We start from the raw sequence: 18,495 nt of genomic DNA, 5'->3' as shown, positions 1-18,495 counted from the left end.
GGCCTTTTCTTAACTGATCGAAGCTATTGTTTTATACTATTTTATACCGTCTCGTACATTTTGAAATGTCTCAAAATGTTGGTGATTACATAGGGCCTAAATCAGATCCAGATATATTATCTGTAAAAACCTTATATGTAGAATACAACACTCATTTTGTTGCTTTGCATCTTCTTCTCTATACAACTGCAGAATGGAACACTTTTCTTTTTTTGTGAGGCCGTTGAACATAAACTGCCTCTTTAATTCTGCTCTCTACTGACTCCTAAAACTCTCAGTAGTTGCAACCTTCAGTCATGTGGTAAAACCTATGTATGTATGTCCTTTGATGAAAGTGCTTAAACAGGTTTTGCTTTGTCATCTTGGTGTGAGAAGCAGAGTCAGCTTAAACTAGACTCTAACCCTGTCATAACCCAGAGAGATTTTCTAAACAGGATTAAGGCCTTTTTGACCACTCAATACTCTTGTCTGGCTACTGAACACTGCTAATTTGAGTTGTTTGTTGTAAACTGGCTGATTGTTTTAAGTGTTTTGTTTGTAAAAAAAAATGGTTTTAAACATTTTGCTGTTGCAATTTGTTTGTCTGTTTGTTCTTTTATGTTAAATACTTCATACTGCTGTCTTGGCCAGAACTCCCTTGGAAAAGGTATTTTGAATCTCATTGGGACTAATCCTAATTTAAATAAAGATTAAATAAAATAAATTGTGCAGGACTGCCTTCTTTTGGCATATTTCTGAATATTATTGGAAAGCAAAGCTGTTGGGACAACTCTGAGTGCAACATTTGTGCACTTAGTTTTTAGGACTTTACAGCTGTATTGCCAGGTTTAAATATTTGTTGGAAAAAAATCAAAATGTAAAAAAATGCAATGTTACATTTTTAACAGCGTGCCTTAATTTTTCACCTATTACATTTAAAAACTAACCCTCACAAATTCAGAAGATTATATCAATTTAATGCAGTGATGTCATGTAACAAAGTAATAGTACTTCGTTATAGTGCTTAAGTATTTTTGGGAGTATCTGTACTTTGCTTAAGTTTTTACATTTCTGTTAAGTTTCACCTTACCTTTCCTAACTCTAAAAATAAAATGTATACTTTTAATAAAATGTATACTTTTACTCCACTACATTTCCCCAAAGCATCTTAGTTACTTTCCATAAAAAGGGAAGAAAGGGAGGAGGGAACTGACGGACAAATGAAAGAGTGGGAGGAAAAGAAAAAGTGGATTTTGTTCGTTAAATCCTTTAAGTAACATAACTTGTTTTTCTTCAAGAGTGGGCTTCATTTGTAAGTTGGTGTATGGTACGAAGAAATAAACTTAATAATTTTCAAAATTCTGACTGCTTTCATTTTTATTGCAAGATTATTTAAGACTTTTACTCAAGTCATTTTCTAATAAGTGACTTTAACTTCTATAAAAGTCATCTTATGGTAAGAAATCTGCACTTTGACTCCAGTATGGCTTTTAAATACTTTATCCACCGCTGCTTTACTGTAATGTAGCCTTCAAAACCAGGAGAGGAAAACACAATATTATCCTGTCTGAAATCAAAGACGAGTTTCATATTATGATATCGATATGATATTACAATATTGCCCAGCCCTCGCTGTGACAGCTGTACTTTATCAGGAGGAGATCTGTACCTTTAATAAGTCTTTAGGGAAGTCTTTGCCGTTGTTGAGGCCGTCTAGATTACTGATAAACTGTTGGCAGGACATCTTCTTCCCAATATTCTGAGGAGAGGTAAACAAACAGACAGAAACAAAACAATCAATTCATGTTAAAGATGAAATTTCACCTTTCTAAAATATCAATAATTCAGTCTAAAAGTGTGTGGGGGCTTGTCGATGTTTAGCTCAGCTCAATATCCACAGATGCTGATAAATGTTCACATTCTGAAGCAGCTGAAAATTTAAACCCAGTTTTATCTGCTTTAACCTGAATGCAGTTTTGCAGCTCTCCACTGGGTGGCAGTGTAATGCAGCTGGTTCTACTGGTCGAGGTGGTGAGAGCGGTTCCCCCTCTATGAGAGCTCAATGAGTATCAGCTTACCATACATTTCCCAGTCTTTTAACCTCTAATTATGATGCATCATTAGAGGATGAGAACAGAGGGAAGTGTTTGTGTATTATGGCCCATTTCTGCCTGAATAAAGCCTGCAGCCTAAATAGATACAGATGTAGGACTAAAACTGAATTTACTCACTGTTGCTACAAAAAAAGGGGGAAAAAAAGATTTGGTTTGTGGCTTTTTGTTCGTATTTTCCTCTGAAGCGGCCACGTAACAGAAAAGACAACCGTGCTCCCTAATTCCAGGGAAAGAACCAAATACCCAGGATGGGATGTAGCATGCGTCACAAAATGTTTTACACTCCATTGATCCATAATATTCAGCAAATAGGTAAAGTGCTGTAGTTCACAGCAACAATACAACTGGAAGGACTTCTCAGTTTAGAAATGAACTTATATTTAAATCCAAATAAAGCATTCTTACTAAGTTCACATCTTATATTATATGTATAGCCTTCCAAAAATGTAATCTGCTTTTCAATATGTTTAAATTTGAACTTTAATTGAGATATATGCAACTGTACACAGGAAAAAAAAGGGACGGATCAGCTGCATTTCTCATTGCTTAAACCAACACTGAATTTTATTTAGAAGAAGAATACATTCCAACCAAAATCAGCAACTGACCATTTGTCTTTGGTAAGCAATATTTAAGCAACCAAATATGTTCTGTGCCACTAAACACCAACAATTAAAACTATATAACTGTAAGCCAAATGTAACATCAATTTTGAAATCATGAGTTCAATTCTATTGATAGCACGACAAGAAGAGGCACAGATGTCAGTGAGGACAGTGTTAGTGCTATAAATATACTTACCACCTGCAGGGATGTGGGGGGACCAGGGGGCCAGATATGATTAGCAAAGGGAAGGATTTAAAAGGGAGGAAAAAGGAAATTGAGAAGAGAGAAAAGGATATGAGTTAGAGGAGGGATAGTCACTATACAGCGCTATTAGCAGGGACAGGAGAGTCGAGGAAAAGCAAAGCACAGGACCTATGATACAGATCGTGTTATGCTGCCCCGACTACAGTGCTCCAGTTTAAAACTGAACAGATGAGACTATTCGCGAGGAGAGGAGGAGACAGAAACAGGTCAGAAAGTAGGCCGAGGCGGAGGAGAAAGACAAAGAGAGAGGAGAGGGAAGCAGAAAGAACAAGTTGTAGAGAAGATGTGAATGGAGACGTGCCATTGCTGACAAATGACTGTCTTTACACTTCATTTTGAAGGAAGTTTAGAGGAGGGGGGATCCTCAGTAAGATAGAGAAGCACAGTACATACATGCCCGTGTAGATCGGTGTTGAGCAGCATAAGGGCGCAGGTTAATGTGTGGGCTCCATCTGCAACAGCACAATACACAAGGCCGAGGTCAGCTAAATGTCATGCCACTCCTCTACACACACACACACACACACACACACCCACACACATTTATGTGAATGTAATGTCATACATTCCTTTATAGTTCATGCTGACACAAATCATACACAGCAGCATTAATAACCTGCATGCTCAAATAATTTCAGTTACCGGTGTGTCTGATCTGAGTTGATTCAGTGTTATTATTATTATGCAAGTAGCAATAAATTCAACTCTGCAGAGTTAAAATGCTGCAGGCATCAGTGTTTGTTTAACTAGGATCAATATGGGGAACATTAATAGTAATGTGCAATTGATGTATTACTTATAGTTGGATATTTTGCACAGCTGTTATTACTTTTATCTTTAAATAAGTGTTTCCAAGTGGTATTATTGTTGGCGCCGCTATTTTAAAGACAACCAGATTGCTTTCTGTTTCCCTCAGAGCCTAGCAACTACCACAGTTTCCACATTTACTTCTAATGTCCCACCGTCTACTGCTGAGGACAGTGACTGCAAAGATGTTACACTGGTGATCTTTGGTTACTGGGGATCGCTACCAGGGAGAACAAAAGCACTATCCTCTTCCTGTTTTGTTTGCGTAAAGAATGACGCTTGTCCTTTGTGCCATAGCTCGAGCCGTCATTCCCAGCAGTTCACACTCCGGTGGCAGACAGACTGGCATAGTGACAGCGAGGCTTAGAGGGAACCTATCTAAATGCAGATGGTGTCATTATTCTATAGCCACTATATTGTGCAATCATGATGGGGAAAAAACTGTCTATTTCCACTTTAACATTGTTCCTCATGCCATCATTGTCATCAAGCATCATCACCCTCGTGGCTCTGACCTTCAGAGGTGAGTGTCTGAGGGTTGCAGTGGCAGAAGCGTCTGGAGAAATGTACAAGGACCCTCTCTCTCTCCTGGGTCTCTCCCATCAGTGGAAATGCCTTTAAGAAGTTCCTGTCACACACAAATGACACCACAAGGTCAACAGGAGGTCAAATGTTTCCCAGCAATGCATCTTTAAAAAGTTTAGGATTTATTCATGCAGCTGACCTTAACAAAAATCTGGGAACAACTATAACAGTCAAGTCTGCTTTTTAAAACATGGCCTTGTGGTCATGTGCTCTGAGGTATACTGTCATAAGGAAGGACCGCGTCATCGTTCTGTCTCTGAATCAACAGGTTTCATATAGAGTCCCACTTTCACACTGGACATTTTGAGACAAAACATTATTGTCGAGTTGAAATAAGTATTATGTTTATCAAGTGGTCCATTGATAGAAATATAATCTGAGAGCGGGTGCTCTGTGTACAGAGGCTGACTCCAGCTTCTCAAATGTCATAATTTACTGTTCTCGTTATATTTTGGTGATTTGTACTTTTGGATGGACAAAACAAGCTATGTAAAACATCAGCTTGTACTCTAGAAATGGTGATTTATTATTGTTTTCACTATTGTTTTTACATTTCAAAGACTAAGCCATTCATCTAAAAATCAAAATAAATTAAAAAATTATAATCTGCAGACTAATAATACTAATTTAAAAAAATATTTATTTGCATAACTACATTAATACTTTCTTCCCCAAAGTTTCAAAATTAATTAATTAATAATTTCGATTGAAAAAAATTCTATACAGTCATATTAATGCAACAATGACTTTCATTAAATCATTTACATGTCTACATTATTATGAAACATTAAGAGTAATGAATTCCATTTGGACATTATTATGGCTGATTTTAGCGTGAAGACACAATGGAGAAAATGATATACAGTATCGGACTCCTTGGTGCAAACATTACCCAGATGATTACTGGACATTTAGTGTTACTTCTTAACATCAGAGTGCTAATGTGGGCCAGTCTGTGGAGCACACATGAGGCCTCTTAGCTGTACACTGAGGGCTGAAGGCAGCCGTCTGAGACAGCAACATGTCAGGTACAAGGCAGTGATGCACTCCGTGGCTGTCAGCTACACTGGCTAACTGTACTCAACACGACAGCTTGATTAGCACAAAGCTAATGCCTTGTGAAGAGGGACAAGCAGAGAATGCACACACACACACCCAAATGTGTACAGACGTCTACATTACACACACTCATCACTTCAAAGTGCTGACTGTGCTTTACCTCAGGGCTCGATCCAGCGACAGGCCAGAGAAATCAAAGAAGCTCAGGTACTCCGATGCCACCAACTGGCTAAAATCGTTACTGCAGAGAGACACAAGAGAGCATCAGCACATCAACGTGGCACTGCATGAATGTGTTATATAAACTGTATTAGAGAATGCTCTCCTTGTAGTGTTATAAGAATAAAGTTGGCCTGTGTCTGTCTTAATGCAAATTAATCAGGTATTCTTACACTTGCACCTCTGTCTCATCAATACTCTAATACTGAACATATGTAACTATGAAAACATGTTTTCCTCTGTTGCTGGTGATTTATCAGTCCATCAGTCATCGTGCGCACACATGTGTTATTGTGTGCGTGCGTGCTTACTTCTTGCCCAGGTGTCTGGCCACATCGCAGCGCTTGAAGCCCTCGAGGTGATAGAGCCGCTTGGCCAGCCTCTTGGCGGCCTCGCAGTCGGCTCGGCAGCCATTGGCCAGAGTGTCTGTGCTGCCGCGCTCCAAACGCTCCAGACTACCCAAATCACACTCCTCTGAGTCAGACAGCACGTCTGTGAGGTTGGCATCACTGCAGGAGAGAACGAACACACACACACAAACACACAAAAGCAGGTGCCTAGGTTAATGAATGGAACACATGTCCGTCGTTACACGCCCACTCACTTAAAGCAAGACAGAGGAAACTGAACTGCTGAGCATAAAACTCAATTACATAAACATATGTTCACACACACACAAACAAAAGTCAAAAGAGGTTTAAATGACTTGTTATGACACTGACCCAGTTTCCCGTCACTTAATATCCTGCTTTAATGCAGTGAATCTGAGGGCTGATTATAATGCCGAAGCAGCTTTCACCTGCCTCAGTCTCTTCCAAAAAAGCTCCACTAATCTCAGACTGTTAACCTCTAACATGATTTGAATTAAAGTGCTGTAATATAAAAACCTCAATTCTAATTTCCTATCCATCTGTTTCAAGCACTTACGCCTGGAAGTTAAAGGAGTGAACTTTTCATTTATAAAGGTCCGAAGAGTGAACTAGTCATGCTCTCTCTGGCCTCAATGACTCCCATCAACTTGCCCTTGAGCACAACTGATTGTCCATCTCATGCTCATTGTCTATCACAAGGCCGTCTATCCCAGCTGTGAATGGGTGTATCTGTGTGACTATGAAGCAGGGCGTTCCTGCAAAAGACTGAATGTACTTGTTCATCCCCGCAGGAGTAGTTAAGGTTAAGAAGACATTTAATGCCAAACAGTTGAAGACACCAGAGCGAACACGCAGCTTTTATTGCCAAGTAATGACTTGCAAAGTCTGCATGAATGGCATGTTCCTGAACACGACGTACCCTTTTTAAAGTTACAATCATTTACTAGGATTCGCTTTGACATTGTAGCGTGGTTTAGTCTCAAACTGAAATGCATTAAAAGGTCAAATACACTGAATTGTAAACTATTGATGATGATTATGAAACCAGTTTTTCAGGCTCTTTCAGCCTCAATAGACTTTCACTGTCCATCATCCATTTTTTATTTGAAGACACATTTTAACCCTATAAAACCTGAGCAAATTGGCTTGATTTAACACAAAAAAACAGGGAAAAAAGCAATAAGTAACATAATAAGAGATGACCCAAAAATGAGCAACAATTTACTACAAAACTACAGGAAAACTACACAAAATGAGCACATTAAAGAAAAGTAAAAGAACAAAAATAGATATAGAAATAATATCTATTTTTTATTTTTTAATAATTTTCCAATGATTCTCTTTCTCTTTCTTAAAACATTTTTTTGGTCATTTTCTTGCATTTTCACCTTTCACAATTTCTTTTAGCAATTTGAGAGACATTTCATGACAAGTCGCTGATTGTGTTTTTCCCAATTATTTTGAAAAGACAAATCTTACCAATAAGCTCATGTTTCAAAGGTTCAAATACTCATGAATGGCATTTGACCACAGCACAAGAAAACTGATGTCAATTCAGGTTTCAAAGTGTTCACAAAAGAAAAAAAAACACTTGAATGTGCAATAGCTGTTCCTCCATGACAAATTTCAGCAAACTAGGGCAAATATATAGAAACTGAGTGACAGTGGAACCGATATTTCATTCACGTCAACACAGCAGAAGGATCAGAGTGGCAGCCATTTTTATGTGTACCATTGCCATCACGACGTTGTAAAGGGCTAACTTCTGTATAAACAAACCAAGTCGCACATTGGGGTGAGGTGTTGCAGTAAGAACAAAACAGCGTAGTTGTAACTTTATGAGCAACAAGCAATATTATTGATTCAGTGAGCTCCACGCACAGACAAAAAAGAACACTCACGCCAAACACATTATTAATATAAAACAAATACACAAAATATACCAAAAAAATGAGTCCAGTGACGTCTCAAACAAATGACATTCAAGGCACTATGGCAAACGGTTCATGAGTTACGAAAGGTGTGGGGCTGAACTATTTCAGAGAAACGAATAATAGAGCTCAGCTGGGTTCAATGATGCCTCCCATAAGTGTCTCAGATAACTGGTTCTTCAATTATGAGTAGGGGTTTTCCAAAATCATGTGTGAACTACATGTATGTCTGTCTATCTGTGTGTGTGTGTGTGTGTGTGTGTGTGTGTGTGTGTGTGTGTGTGTGTAGGTGCATTTTTAGCCAACTGGCATGAAAACAAACAGACACCTTTTCTCTCTCTCTCTCTCAAACACACACATATACACACACACACACACACACACACACACACAAAAACATGGCAAAAACCATGGTCGCAAATGAGTTTAAATCATATGTGTAGATCCAATAAGAGCTTACTCAACTAAGGAGAAAGAACACTTAAAGTCTAAAGCCATCACTGCAGACTAAGATGCAGTGTCTCATTCAGGGACACTGTTTGATGAACCGCTCAGGGCCTTAACTTTGTATAACTGTTAGCGTCATCAAGAGATCTGAGAGGATCAATGCAGAGTATTAATTAGTTCCCTACTTACTTATTTACAACTTACTGAGGTAGTAAGATATTGAGTTTTTTTACTGTACTGCAATGCATGCTGCAATTTGCGACACACTACAGTACATCAGTGGGAAGTTAATCAACTGTTTTATTGGAATTAAAACACTCAGTGCTGATGGTTTGGTTTTGATTACAAGTTAAAAACAACCCTTACAGACAAAACATCTCATATTCAAGCAACATAATATGACTTTTTGTATTATTCATGCTTAGAAGAACAAACAGAAACTCTCAATCAGCAGAAAACAGCAAATTATCTTTTTAAAAATACATTCACCTCCATCAGTCTAAATGGCATTCTCTCATTTCCTGTCTGTGTTTGCATCTGCATGGCACCATCAGCATTCTTGCCAGATGATTCAGATGTTTTTTGCATAATCAGATCAGCCCAATTGCATTACGCTCACAAATTCAATACATTACGCGCTGTTGTGGTAAGGGATTTGCTGGTTACCGTGGATACAGCGGAAGCCAGGTGTCCTGTGCTAGAAGAAGTAAAAGGATTGTAGATTATCTTAAAGCCGTCTGCCATTATTTTGTGTTGTGTGGCACAAAGGGGCATCAGAAAAGAATGGCAAAAACACAAACAACAACCAGTCTGCATGGTCAGGAGCCAGTCTCCTGCCCTCACATGCTGAATGGCTGACTACACACTACACCCCTACAGCTGACCTCTACAAAGCGCCCTGGTTTCCCTGCTCCAGGCAAGGTTACACCGTCCTGCCTCAACTGATTCATTAGTCTCAGAATCACTCTTCATCCGGCCTCTGACCTCGGACCAATTTGCCTTGGGAGCCACTACAAGAAGCTACTGCTCCCAGGGTCACGAGAACACATAAACCCTCCACCATGATGAGGTGAGTCATGCAAACTTTTTCACCTTATCGCGGAGGAGCATCACCGCCAAGAATGGCAATAAGATCACAGATACAGTTGGGTGAAAGAAGTTTCACATGCAGGGTGCTTGAGCTCATCCTCAGGGACAGGGTGGGGAGTTTGTGCATCCGGAAGGAGTAAAACCACGACTCTTTCGTATGGAGAAGGAGCAAATCGAGGTGGTTTTGGGATCTGATTAAAATGTTTCCTGTCTAGAGGTATTCTGGACATGTCTGACAAGGAGGAGACCCAAGGGAAGACCCAGTTTCTGCTCAATGGACTACATATCCCACCTAACCTGAAAAAGTCTGAAAAACCCTTTTGGGACCCAGAAAAGAGGCTGGAAATAGAAAAGTGTGTGAATGGAAATATATACATATTGCACAAAGACATAAACACACACACACACGCGGATTCACTCAAAATAAAATGAGTCTGTGGTAAACCATCACAACAATATCTGGCCTGGTGTTTGCAGTGAAATTGCTTTCGCTTGTCTGACTGTATTAATTCACCAGACTCAGAGAGACCTCATAAATCATTCAAAGCTCATATCAGTCATGGGGCTAAAATGATGCCGTGCTCCCCCAAGTCACTGCTGTCTGGCAATAATAGAAGCAGCACACACAAACACAGAATGACAGTGAGAGAGACACAATATGAAGTGTCAGACATCTAGCGCAGGACTTCTGTGCCAAGATACTTGGCGTCACTGAGGGCCAAGTGGCACACAGTAAACCTATTTGTCCATCTAAAGGCGCAATTCTGTATCCCCAGGCCACACATATCCAACCACTGAGACCGCCACTCTGTCTGTGTGTGTGAGTGTGTCAGAGATAGAGAGCATGATGGAGCATGCCAGTGACTCACATGTTAATCTCTTTGGCGTTACACCATCCGCACCAACACCTACAAGGTGTGTCTGCAGGTAAGGGGTGTGTGTGTGTGTGTGTGTGTGTGTGTGTGTGTGTGTGTGTCGGGGCTGCACAGGGAGGGTCTTGGTGGCATCTTCCATGAGGGTAATCAGTTATTATGGGATTAACCGGATTATGAAATTCTGTTATTTCACAGACTCCTCTTTCATTTTCATTTACTTTGATCAATGTCTAACAAACATATTGAAGGAACACACACACGTTAAGAGCTCTTTGTGTGTTTGTCTATATGTGCCAAGTCATCTGCGGAGGCTTGTAGATAAAATCTCTGCAAAAAAAAACAAAAACCCACTGTTGCAGTATTGGACTCTTGAATGTAAAACAAGCAACAAAAGCACCTCCAGCCATGAAAACCTAGGTACAGCTGAATCCATGTATCCACATTACTTGCACATTTTGTTTTTTCACAATATTATTGACACAGTGGGGTCATCAACGAAGGCCACGATGGATTCAAAGTTAGCTCATATTGACTTTTTAAAACTACTAGTCACACTTCAAAGTGCAAGTTGGACATGAGAATAACAATTTAGAGCAATTGGGCATCCTACAAATGGCCTATAACTACAAATTGTTATTTAAAGGGAAACACCACTGACATGAAAAATTCCTGCATATTATTTCCATGGCACAGGAAAGTTCAATCAATATTTGTGAACATGAACTTCTCTCTCTCAAAGCCAGAAACCACAGAGTCTCAAACTTGTGATGTAAGGGGGTATACAGAGTGGAGATCTCCATAGACAATGAATGACTGCCTGATTTTTTTTTCTTTTTTATACCCAAATGAACTTTATTCCATTGTTAAGTTCTCTGTTCAAAAACAGAAAATGAACCCATATACTCAAAACATTTCCCTAGCAGCCCTCAGTGTCCTCTGTAACATCTTTCCCAACTCATGATCTATGATGTAATTCCAGACTTTATACCCTATGACATCACTTATTTGAAATTTAACAATCTAGTTTTTGGATTTCAGAGAGAGCTGTTCATTTTTGCTAATATTTTTTGGACTGTTTTAGACCAGAGGAATAATGGATGAATTTTGAAAATGTGCATAATTCCACTTTAATTCCCAGTTTGAGCTGAAACTAAAATCCACTGATGGACTGGTAGCTGTACAAAATCAACAATAATTTTGATCAATTTTGTTATTTCATTTATTTATGAATTAAAATGCCAAAAAAATACTGGTACCAGCAGTAGGGATTTTTATGCTTTTTCCCTTTTAATATTATTTGTAAACTTAATATTTTTGGGTTTGGGGCTGTTGGCTGGACATAAGCAATATGAAGACAGCACCTTGAGCTCTTGTGATGGGTATTTGTCACAGGTTTCTGATGTTTATTATTAACTATAAAAATTAACTCATTAATCAAAGGGTTATTGATTCACAAATCACGTGAATCATAATTGTTAGTTGCAGAGCTCACCTTAACACTTGCCTATCACTTTTTGACTAAAGCTACCTCATAACCCTTGCCTGAGGCTATTGCATGCCATTTTAAATTACAAATCCAGATGAAATGGAAAATCAATAATCAAATCCTAATAAATTCTCTAAATCCTCTACATTGATTAGCTGGCACTTAATAAGGTCCCTCCAGGTTCATACCACTTGTGATTTTAAAAAATGCCTTTTAAGGCACTTTTATTCCAATTTTGGTATGAGAAATAAGTCCCTGGATAAATATAACAGAAGTACTTTGGTGATTTCTGGTCAGAGTGAAGTTACAGTACAGCTACCTCGTTATTTCCATTTTGCCACGCAGCATAATGTCAATGTGCCCACCCATTTTTACATTAAACCTCAAAAACACTTCTCTGGTGTGTAGAAATAACAAACTTACAGGAGTTGCAGCAAAAAGTCGAAGTGAACATCATATTCCTCTTTCCACATCGTCTCTCGGAAATTTGGAAAGCAGCGGTTAAAGGCGCGCTGAGGTCCGACCGCCTCATCATCCAGTCGTCGGTAAAATCTGCATCGGCCCGGTTTGTTACTCGACTTCAGGCCAAATCACATTTCTTCAGAGCGGAAGTCGGTTCATAGATAATTACAGCCTATTCTGGTGATAAATTAGTCCGCGGTGTTGTTTCTCCATGGTGTCAACAGGCAGGGAGTGTGTTAGGAGTTTTTCCTTGAAGTTTGTTGGCTGTCTGATCGCTGCTCAGAGGAGAGGATGTTGGGGGCGGGGCAAACCACCGGACAGACTTTTCCTGATGAATTAGACTGTTCCTAGTGGTGGCTGCACAATGGCCCTGTGTGTCCCAGCCAACACAACTTCCTCTGCATTTAAGTGAAAGGCTCTGAGCCAGCAGATCAGTTCAGTAACAGCGGGACGTCCTGTATTTGGACTCAGTTCACTGAAGCTGCTTTCCAGCATGTAGTCATTTCATGTGGTTATTTCTGTACATTCCTCAAGTGTATTGCTTCAATATGGCTCAGCAGGCATAAATGCAAGAGTAAAGTCACCTAGAAAAAGAAGTGTAACCTAGGGATGGAAGGTCACAGCTCTCCACTGATTTAGCCAAAAAAAATACTTTCTATTTTTAATGTTAAATGAGGACATCAAATTAGGTTTTGAGCTGAAATGTTACAGGGCAGGATAAAAACTGTAAAATAAGCATAAATGTTCAAGAAACACTTTTGCGCTGCCTATTCATGGCAGGAATATCGTACCAGTACACCACCACGCCATTCTGTATATCAGGTACGATCCCAAAATAGGAGGACACAGTTGTTTTTAAGCCACCATCTAGGTAGTAACAGCGCCAAAATGGTGTATGTATAAAGAGGACAGCCGGCAGGGCAGGACCATGGGCATTTTATGTGTGGGCCCACCGCAGCAGATTTAAAAAGTAGCTGTTAGCAGTTAGCAACTACCTCAAAGAAGAAGAACAGCGGCCAAAAAATATCGGCAAATTGGGAAAACAATGAGATTCAGGAGCTCCTCACCGTCGACGAGATTTAGCAGAAACAGTGAATGATTGTTATTGCCTTGTTGTGCCATTGTTATTGTTTAGAAAGCTCTGCCGACGAATATGTTCTATGCACTCAAACCTGTATAAATGTGAATTTCAATGTAAATATCAATATATATCTTGCACTCCAACCATTCTTGTATATACTTTAATTCCATGGTTCTGTTTCTTGCACTGTTACACTGTTACTTGTGTTACTTGTTTTGTTTTGCACTGTAAGACTCATACTTTTTATATTTTATATTTTATATTTGTATCTTCTATCTTATCTGTTTTCTTTTTCTATATTTATGTTGCACCAACCCACCAGAACAAATTCCTCGTATTGTGTTAACTATACCTGGCAATAAATCTTTTTCTGATTCTGATTCTGATTCTGATGCCACATTTGAGTGGCCCCATAGCGCCATCTCGGTATAAAAAGAGCTTGTAACAGCACCGAAACAAGTCTGTGCAAACAGCGGGCAGGAAGGGACTATGGGTGGGACGTGAGTGACATTTTGATGATGTGTTATGGGTGTGACAGACCATTGGAAAATTTAAAAAGCAGCTGGTAGCATGTAGCAGCTAACTCAAAGAAGAACAACTGTGGCCAAAAATGTCCACAAATTGAGAAAACAATGAGGTCCTTACCTTCCGAGCAGAGGACGAGACCAGCCGCCATATAACAGAGATGCTGAATGATTGTCAATGCCGTGTTATCTCTTTGTTATTGTTTAGAAATCACTGATGATGCATATGTTATATGACACTATAGAGGCAGATGCAGTTGCGTTAAGCATCATGCCTGTCACACCTCTTTTACTTCCACAATGCTGGCATACTGTCTCAAATCACACCCTGCTTGAGTGGCATAATGCCACTGTTGTTCTGTTCTGTGTAAAAATGCAAAGGCAGCGCAAAGACAGTACTTTGTAGCGGCCCAATAGTGCAATCTCTGTGTAAAAAGGGCTAAAGTAAATAATATACAGTTACATAAGTATACAGAGAGATACACTTTGTGATGGATTATGTCCCCACAACACACACACAACCTGTAGATTTTTGTAAGGCACACTGACACATCCATGCATGCTAACCTCAGCATCTATATTCCTCCTTCCTCTTTCTCATCTGGTGGAAAGAAGAACAATAGAAAAATCAGAGGACAGAGAAGCAGCTGTTGGGTCAAAAGTACAAAATTTGGGGGATGAGTTGGAAGATGAGAATAGAGACAAAACCCCGGAGGAAGTTTGTATGTGGTCAGGCAAGCAAAGCACTTCACTAGATTTACTGCAGCTGTCTTCTGGGCATTATTAGGTACAGACAACAATGGCTAAATTTCAATAATGCTGAAATTCATCAAGCAATGGGACTGGAAAACTTTTTTAGACCAAGCACACTCTGCTGAATACTGATCACACATCAGTTTTTCAAGCAGCTCACTTCCATGACTCATGGCTAACCTTTGTCATTCACACCATGGATTTTTCTCAGACAGCAGAATTTATAAAGCTGTTGCAGCACAGATGTGATGTTCTCATGGCAGCTAACACATGGGAAAAACTGATTCAGTGTTTTGAGCTGTTAGCCAGAGGAGGATTAACCAGATAAGTGCTCCTCACAAACATATGCTGTCTATTAAAAGAAGTCCATCGTTTGCACACTTCAAACAGTCATCCATACTGTCACAATTCCAAAGATAGAGTTAAAAGACAGTCAGGCAGTCATCCAGTTGTGCTCCATGTAGCAGTGTCCTAGAAACCAATGAACTTAAAACAGAAAAAAATTACACAAGGTTACTTGAGAGGTCATGGGACTATGCATACCAGTTTGCATGTGTTTTGTGGAGTTGGAGACTTGTGACCATGTCCCCTGAGGAAATAGGGGGTGGGGGTACAGTTTTCTGGCCGTTTCTACAAGCCATCCGGTACTTATTTAATTGGAGTGTCCATATTCTCGGCAGGAAGTCAAACATGTTTTTAGTGGGTGCTGGTGGACTCCACCAGGGTTGTCCCTTGTTACAAATGTGTCTGTAATTTTCATTGATAGAATCTTTAGGCGCAGCCAGAGAGAGGACAGCATCCGGTCTGGGGACCTCAGAGTTGTGTCTCTGCTCTTTGCAGATGATGTGATTCCGTTGGCTTCATCAGACCGTGACTTCCAGCATGGACTGGGATGGTTTGCAGTTGAGTGTGTAGCAGTCAGGTTGAGTTCCTTCAAGTCTAAGGCCATGATTCTTTTTCGGAAACTGGTGGATTTACCCCTCTGGGCTGGGTGTGAAAGACCTCCCCAAGAAAAGGAGTTCAAGAATCTTAGTGTCGTGTTCAAGAGTGGGGGTCAAATGGAGCTTAAGTCAGACAGATTGCAGATTGTTGTGGTATCAGCAGTAATGCAGGCATTGGACTACACTGGTAGCTAAGCGGGAAGGCAAAGATTTCAATTTACTAGTAAATTTATGTAAGGACCTCAAATATCCAGAGGGAGCTCAGAGTAGAGCCACTTTTTCTCTGAAAGGAGCCAGTTGGTTCAGGCATTGGATCCAGATACCTCCTGGGTGCCTTCCTTTGTCGGTTTTCCAGGAACATGCTGAGATTATACATCTCATCTGGCTTGGAAACACCCTGGGATTCCTGATGGGGAGCTGGAAAATGATGCTGGGGAGAGGGACTACCTCGATTAGTCGGATGCAAATGCAACCCTGCCCCAAATAACCATCAGAAAATGAATATATAGATCGTTTTTTAATTATAACATCTACAGCCAGTATCAACCACTATTGTTATTAAAATGATTATCATCAAACTTAATGTTATACATTATACTATAGGCTTCAAGACAGTAACTGTGCCAACAGAGTTAACCGTTTTAACCATAGGGGGAACCAGAGGGTGGGCATGTTAAAAACAAAGTCACAAAAATCAGTGTTGGAGTACTTGATATCAGTCTTGCTCTTGAGACTAGCCTCTAGACCACTTAGTGTAGTCTCGTCCTCTTTTTGTTTCTGTTAATAGCTGTCATTCCTTCCTGCCCCCTTTTACTGGCACTCCAAGAAAATGAACGCAGGAGACAGCAGAAGAAGCTGTGGCTGTCTGGGCAGAGATCTCAGCCAAAATTTCCAAAATTACACATGCATTTTCATTATTGTTTTTGTTGTTTTTTTCATTATCATCAATAAATGGTATTACTTATAACCAGATAACAGTGATCTCATTAAGTATTATTAGATATTTTACAGACCTGGGCACAATGTTGTGGTAAGGTTTGTTTCTTGTCTCCATTTGTCTCTTTCTAGCACTATTTGTACATAAACACACACAAGACCCAAAAAACACCTACTCAGCATCAAACAATAGACAATGGTGACCTCTTTCAGCTGGGCAAAACGAATTATGTTCAGGTGTGGGATTGTGTTTGGTAAAACACTGAACAGCTTCATCGCGAACAACAACTAGAGGATACCTTCTGCCTCAAAGTCAGCCACAGATTCAAAGAGCAGAACAAAAAGAGCCAAAAAAAGACACAAATGTTTTGCAGAGTCTGGCTCGATTTCCACTGAACACATACAGGAAGTGTTGACAGGCGCCTCAGAGGAGAGAAGCCTGTGGTAAGAAGAACCTCATTCAGCCAAAACAGTCATTGGTACAGTACTGTGGGATGTGTCATAAAACATAGAGTCGAGCTATAAATAGAACGGGATAAATCTGTCGGTGCTGAAATGATTCAGTTAGTGTGTGTGTGTCTGTGGTGAGAGGGTGAAAGAAAGAATTTGTATGTATTACGGCTAGTGTTGCAAAAGTGCATATACACATATGTCTATGTGTGTCACTGTGTGTGTCCATATCACTGCCTGACTGAGAGCCAGGAGAGGATAATCTGCAGGATGTTTCAGCAGCGCTATAGAACCACGCTCAGGGTTTTATTCCCTAAATGACATCCTGAAAGATGTGTGTGTGTGTGTTTGCGTGTATGTGTGAGCGTTTGTGCAAGTGAGAAACAGAAATATGGAAAGACTCAGAGTGTGAAAGATAGATATAAAAGCTCCCATATTTGCATCACTGAGTGAGCATTAGGACGTACGAGCATTATGCACATTTTTGTTTACGCATGCATGCTGCTGGGCCGTGTGTCTTTTATGTGTGTGTGCGCTTCTGCGCTTTTCAGTGTATATGAAAGAGATTAGTCCACACGGCAGAGCTGCTTCTCTGATATGGAAACAACTGCGCCTGGCTTTTATCTGCTCTGCCTGGGCTTAGATCTAGCAAGCAAGGGGGAGGAACACACACTCACAGCATGTTTCCCAAACGGGATGCACATAGAAACATATGCATGCATGCAAATGTGTGGCCAGAGATCCTGCACACATGTACATGAGTAAAAAGTGTGCATAAGTGAACAGACACGCATACTTTTGAATATTAGTAAGTGCTTTGATGTGACTGTGCATAATGCTCTAAAGTGGCATATCAGTCTGTCTCCTTTCTCTGAAGCATTGCACTGTGTGAGCTTGTTAGTGTGCATACATGCTACACTACAGGCTGCATTATCACATAAGCAGCATTCAACTAGTTGGCTCCGCTGTGTAGATCTATCTGGCTATGTACAGTAGTAAGCGGCTTGACAGACAGAAGGATAGTTTTTTCATGGCGGTTTCAGCAGTCTCCGTGGATTAACGTTAAGCTTTAACCTCAATGATGGTTCCCAAAGGACACAGATGGACACCACTGCTAAAGTAACAAATTGATTGACGAGCTAATCAAATGGCCAAATGTGATCGACAGTTAAATTAAAATCCAACCTGACTGACTGACTGACAGGTTCACAAACTACATGATGTACAGCTTAAAAAGCCTGAGAAGTAACAGGCAGGTTTACTGTTTAAGACACTGGCACAGCACTGTCACTGACTGCATGAAAGAAACCTTTCACTTCTTATTTCCGCCTGCTGGATGGCTTGTCTTAAACATCTGCAATACTTGCCAATGTTTCCTATATCCCTGTGGCTGGCTGCCGACTTTACTTCCTTTATCCACTGATGTCAGAATAATCAGTAGTAGCAGGGAGAGGATCTACAGGGAGAGTTTTGCTGAGGTGAGATTAGGTTTCCTCTCTTCACCCAGAGTGTCATC

The 18,495-nt window shown here is 40.1% G+C and overlaps 1 protein-coding gene across 1 annotated transcript in view; it reads right to left on the bottom strand.

The window, feature by feature from the left end:
- Nucleotides 1–18,495, bottom strand: part of psd2 (pleckstrin and Sec7 domain containing 2) — a 50,504-nt gene that overhangs the window by 9,822 nt on the left and 22,187 nt on the right. The window contains exons 4-8 of the mRNA XM_042493013.2: nucleotides 5,945–6,142; nucleotides 5,575–5,655; nucleotides 4,286–4,398; nucleotides 3,357–3,415; nucleotides 1,649–1,738 (exon numbers count right to left, since the gene is read on the bottom strand). Of these exons, the coding sequence (XP_042348947.2) occupies nucleotides 1,649–1,738; nucleotides 3,357–3,415; nucleotides 4,286–4,398; nucleotides 5,575–5,655; nucleotides 5,945–6,142 (541 nt within the window). The remainder of the gene's footprint in view (nucleotides 1–1,648; nucleotides 1,739–3,356; nucleotides 3,416–4,285; nucleotides 4,399–5,574; nucleotides 5,656–5,944; nucleotides 6,143–18,495) is intronic.

The sequence above is a fragment of the Plectropomus leopardus genome, chromosome 8 (genome assembly GCF_026936395.1).
Source record: "Plectropomus leopardus strain MGB_pleo_1.0 chromosome 8, ASM2693639v1, whole genome shotgun sequence".
Taxonomy (NCBI): domain Eukaryota; kingdom Metazoa; phylum Chordata; class Actinopteri; order Perciformes; family Serranidae; genus Plectropomus; species Plectropomus leopardus.
The sequence above is the reverse complement of the archived record's forward strand: the minus strand, read 5'-3'. Positions and strand labels throughout refer to the sequence as shown.